Genomic DNA, 5,150 nt, shown 5'->3' with positions numbered 1-5,150 from the left:
GGTCTACAGATTTAACAGGTGGGACAGATACTGGTGCAAAGGTAGACTGATTCTGATCATTTTGAGAGCAAACATATTCACTAATACGTTGCAATCTAAGCCTGTCTTCTGACTCAGATTTCATATTTTCTACATTTCCATGCATTTCGGCTACATCTTCTAACACCTGTGCTTCAGCGATGGCTGCATCTGCTTCACGATTTAATGTTAGCACTTCCAGCTCTGTATCAATTCTAGCGGCTTCCAACTGATTTTGAGCTTCTCTAGTTTTCCTTTCTGCTTCTCTAGCAGCCTTTTCCAGTTTTAATTTAGCCTCCTGGCTAGCATATGATGCTCGTACCTTAGCAGCTTCTGCTTTAGCTCTGGCGCGAGCCGCACTTACAGATGATGCTGATGTCACGTTGCTCCTGGTATTTGATACCGATGACTTGTTGCTTGCTGCCATCACGAACACGTAGGACCATCGAGTGCAGCCTTTTCACTGTAGTGTTCTGTTGCAGAGTGTAGCAACTCCAGAACAATAAACAAATGACAGTAGTGCATAGCATAAAAGTCAGAACAAATGATTGGTACCTTGGAATTCTCATATAACCTGTTTATGAACAATTTTGCAATCTCTCAACAAAATGATATAATAAATATATACCACAACAGTAAGAACTGTATGCTCATCCTCCAGTAAGATCAGAAAATCATCAACTAGGTAAACAATACAATCATCAATGTGATCGTATAATGTGAAAAACGTAGTAAATAATGACAATTTTTAAACTGCAACCTTAAATTGCTCAGAGAATTACAGATGTACAGAGAAGTACAGATACAGCCACTCAAAATTGCCGCTTTCAGCCAGAGGTCAGCCAGCTGTCAGCTGGTATTTTTTCACCTAGCCTATTGTTTACTGAGTTCCAGTTCTGTGTGAATTATAAGCTTGTACTTTGTTTTTTTCTGTTAGGTTCCATCTTAATACCTTGATTTTTTTGTTTCTTACATTTCTTTAAAGTTTTATATTGTGTGTGTTTTATATTGTCTTGAGTGACCCATAATTTCTCTATATTTTGCATAAGAGATGCCAGACTTTGTACCTAGTTTTTCTTTTTTTTTTTAAGTGCTCTTCAGGCTTCATGAAGGTATTTCAAAGCTGTTCTTTGGACATTGACTGCTTTTTAAACCATTTTGAGTCCTGTTATGCGTGACTGTGTAACTCTTATCAGCTGATTTTATTGGGACTGGGCTGGGTTTTTGGAAATGTGAGCAAACAAACAAATCAACTTCATGGTGCTTTCATGAAAACTGGACATTAGAAGACTACTGTTAAAATTCACATAGTAGTATAGACTGCATTTTTTTGGTAATGTTAATATCTAAAATCTAAAAAGTCTTTTGGGATTAATTTGATTAAAGGACAAAACACATCAATGGCATTCACTAAGATTTACAGATAGATAGAGATGGGAGGTTGCTGCTTGTCTGTAGAAGGCTGTTATTTATCATTAAAAGGTGACGATATGCACGGCAGCTGAACAACAAGCACTAAGACGAAAAGCAAAAATCTCTCATTTTAACTTGTTATGGTCCCCTAAAGAGGTCCAGGGGAGAGAAAGTAACAAAAAGTGTCCGAGTTGAAAAAGGAGAGAAAGAGGCAAAATGGTAATGTACCCAACAGACGGCACCTAGGCAGGAGAGACAGAGAGACCACACCTACACCAGGGGAATTTCAGGACTGGCCCTGCTAGGGCCGTAAGATAACTGTGCCATTACGTTTGGGAAAACTGTTATAGAATAGTTTTTATAAAAGTGTTCCATAAATACTGAACAACTGTCAATGATTCCTGGAATATATTAAGACCAGGTTGAGCACTTGCCCTTCCCCAGAGTAAAATTTTTGAACCACAGTTTTTAATTTAAGGGCGATCGTGGATCAAAGAGTTGGGAGTTCGCCTTGTAATTGGAAGGTTGCCAGTTCGAGTCCCAGCTTGGACAGTCTCGGTTGTTGTGTCCTTGGGCAATGTAGTGTTCTGTTGCAGAGTGTAGCAACTCTGATTAAACACCAAGCTAAACCTCTGTCAATGAATACAGGAGTCCGAGTAGAGTTGACTTTTTACTCAGAATCTTCATTTGACAAGCGGTGAAAACTGTAGTTGAAAAGAAATACAGAATAGAAAAAATGATCGTGTTTACATAAATATTGCATCACAAAATAACTCAAAATGTGACCTTACATCTTCGTATTAGCTTGAGCAACAGTAATGATCATCCAAACTGCCTTTTTTAACATGTACAAATCAACCTTCATGAATTACAAATAAAATACAGTTTTTAACAAATACCGCTATTTATGCCTTTTTAAAACCTTTATCATGAAATATATACACTTACGGCGTTGCCTGAACAATGTTCCCAAGTGGATGGCTGTGGATAAGCCTCAGAGCATGACCGCATGTCACTCTCCCTCTTAGAGCAACCAGGAAGAGGAGGTAAACAGGAAATGAACTGTAACCCACCAGGAAGTGAGGTTATTAGCAAGTTCACCTTCAAAATTAAATCTTCTTAATATTTTTAACTCTTTTTACTGTTCTTTTTAACTTAAATACATACAAATGAATTATTTTAAAGCAAACATTAAAGATAAATGGCATAAATGCCTTTGAGGCATCACACTCCCCGCCTGGCCTATGTGAGGCCACTATGAACCTGAATGAGTCCAAACAACAGTCCTTAAATCAGTCCTTAGGCAGAAGAAGAACTACTTCTGCAACTGGCCTTAGGAAGGTTCTTGTGTCACCTTGGTCGGCGGTTTTTACCTCAACCTTTCTCACATGTCCATCCTTCCCAGGAAAGGTTGCTGTGACTATGGCCATGGGCCAGTAGTTGCGGATTGTCTGCTTGTCTCTGAGGAGGACCAGATCCCCAACTTGAAGGTTTCTGCTTGTCACTGTCCATTTTTGTCTTTGTTGTAAGGATGGTAAGTATTCTTTGCTCCAACGGGCCCAAAACTGGTTGGCGAGCGCTTGAACCTGCCTCCATTGTTTTGTGAAGAGGTCCTTATCTGTGAAATCTCCTGGAGGAGGTGGAACTCCTGATTTCTGTGTGAGGAGCATGGCCGATGAAAGAATGAAAGGTTGGTGTGGGTCTGTAGACACAGGTAGGAGTGGACGTGCATTGATGATAGCTGTAATTTCTGCCATTAGTGTTGACAGCACTTCATGGGTTAGGCGACTCTTTTGCTGCAAGAGCATTGAATCAAGGATTCTCCTGGCAACACCAATCATCCGTTCCCATGAGCCTCCCATGTGGGAAGCATGTGGAGGTCTGAAGTTCCAGCTACATCCTTGCTTGCTGAGGTACCCCTGTACAGTATTATCCATCTCCAACTCCTTGCTAGCTCCAATGAAGTTGGTCCCACAATCCGACTGGAGTTCCTTTGCAGGGCCTCTGAGAGCGAAGAACCGCCTGAGAGCGTTTATACAGCTAGATGTGTCCATAGACTCAATCAGCTCAATGTGGACGGCCCTTGAACTCAAACAACTAAACATCATGGCCCACCGTTTGCTCTCTGCCTGTCCTCCTCTGGTGCGTCTGGTTACAACAGACCAAGGCCCAAAGACGTCAAGCCCAGCGTATGTGAAGGGAGGGCAAACCTTGAGACGTTCCGGTGATAAGTCAGCCATACGTTGTTCTTCCGGTCTCCCACGCAGCTTCCGGCAGATTACGCATTTGTGTAGGACTGAATTGATTAGTCGCTTACCACCCAAAATCCACAGTCCAGCTGCCCTTACTGCACCTTCTGTGAGATGTTGACCCTGATGTCTCACCTGCTCATGGTGATTGCCTTTGAGGCATCACAGGCAAGACACTTCACCTGTTGCCTACTGGTGGTGGTCAGAGGCAGGGGCGGATCTAGAAGGATGGCATGGGGTGGCAAGTGCCACCCTAAAATGATCCCTTGCCACCCCAGTTTTGCATATGACAGTGTTGTTTATTAAAATAAGATGGCATTAACAGTTTGAGCGTAGTTACAGTCAACAGTGAATATAAATGCTAAAACTGAATATATTGCATAGTGTCCCCCCCCTCCACCATTAACAAATGGTTCAGCCCATAGCAGGACCGGCTTTTTTTTTTTGTTTTCAGTAGCAAGCGATGCTTATGATTGTGCCAGAGCACATTTTGAACAACACCATGGGAATTTCGGATTTTGCACAGGTGGTTGGATGTTACACTCTGGAAATGGAAGGAATTATTATTAACCCTCTGTGGTCCACGGACACGCTGCACCTCCAAATCACATGACTATTTTAAGATGACATAGCAACAAGCTGCAGCCATGCCGAGTCTCTATTTCAGCCCACATTGAAAGTTCGGACTTCAAAGTTCTTACATTTTAATTACAGGCCAGTAGATCCAGAGTTATGATAATATATATAAGCCACGCTTTTTTCTAAATACTGTCGTCACGTTTTTGTGTGTGTGGGTTTTAAGCGTTTTTCTAAGGACATCGCGAAAACAGTAAAGGAAGGGGAAAAAAAGCCACCTCTTTCCTATCGGTGGAAAAATGTACCATGTCGACCAATTTAAAAAAAAAAAAGTCAACATGTGGGACTTTGTTGTTTAGGAAGAGGGGAGAGTTTTGGGAGTGACGGTAACGGCAGCGAGACAGAGCGAGCCAGTGAGAGAGAGGGAGAGAGAGAGTTTTTAGATATGGGAGATTTGTGACGTTTAGTGTGGAGTGTATAGTTAGTGTGTTGTGTTGTCTTGTGTAGCTGTTCTGTTGTGTAGTCGTTGTTTTGTTTTGTGTGTCAGTGAGGGCACTAATGAATGTGACAAAGGCACATTTGCAACGTAAACACTGTCACTAAGTAGAAAACCAGCGGAGTGATAGACCACCTGTTGTCAGGCCTGCAGGTTTTTCCCTGTGCCGTTCTCCTCTGTCTTTTGGTGGACAAACTTTTTTTTCTTTACTGGCACACATAATTTGTGGGGCATCTTATTGCAACACCTGATTGTTCTCTCATTTTAGTTTTAGTAATATTTTTAAATGGTTGTACAAAATGAAAAAAACGGCAGGTGTATTGGCTGCATTTTTAGATAAATAGTTGTATATGTTTACAAAATGTAGAATTTATATTTGCATTTCAAGTTATAAAAAT

The 5,150-nt window shown here is 41.3% G+C and overlaps 1 protein-coding gene across 1 annotated transcript; it reads right to left on the bottom strand.

The window, feature by feature from the left end:
• Positions 1-2,056: 2,056 nt before the first annotated feature.
• Positions 2,057-3,958, bottom strand: LOC112848035 (uncharacterized). Its single transcript, XM_025910861.1, has 2 exons — positions 2,380-3,958; positions 2,057-2,135 (listed from the first exon to the last, which is right to left on the bottom strand). The coding sequence occupies exon 1, from the start codon at positions 3,669-3,671 to the stop codon at positions 2,724-2,726; it is 948 nt and encodes a 315-aa protein (XP_025766646.1). The 5' UTR covers positions 3,672-3,958; the 3' UTR covers positions 2,057-2,135; positions 2,380-2,723.
• Between the last annotated feature and the right edge of the window lie 1,192 nt (positions 3,959-5,150).

Source organism: Oreochromis niloticus, linkage group LG10, assembly GCF_001858045.2.
Source record: "Oreochromis niloticus isolate F11D_XX linkage group LG10, O_niloticus_UMD_NMBU, whole genome shotgun sequence".
Taxonomy (NCBI): Eukaryota; Metazoa; Chordata; class Actinopteri; order Cichliformes; family Cichlidae; genus Oreochromis; species Oreochromis niloticus.
Note: the sequence above shows the minus strand (reverse complement) of the source record. Positions and strands in the feature narration are given on the sequence as shown.

What these genes read in the sequence shown, in the direction of transcription:
- LOC112848035 (XM_025910861.1), bottom strand. Translation starts at nt 3,671, where the DNA reads ATGGCTGACTTATCACCGGAACGTCTCAAGGTTTGCCCTCCCTTCACA.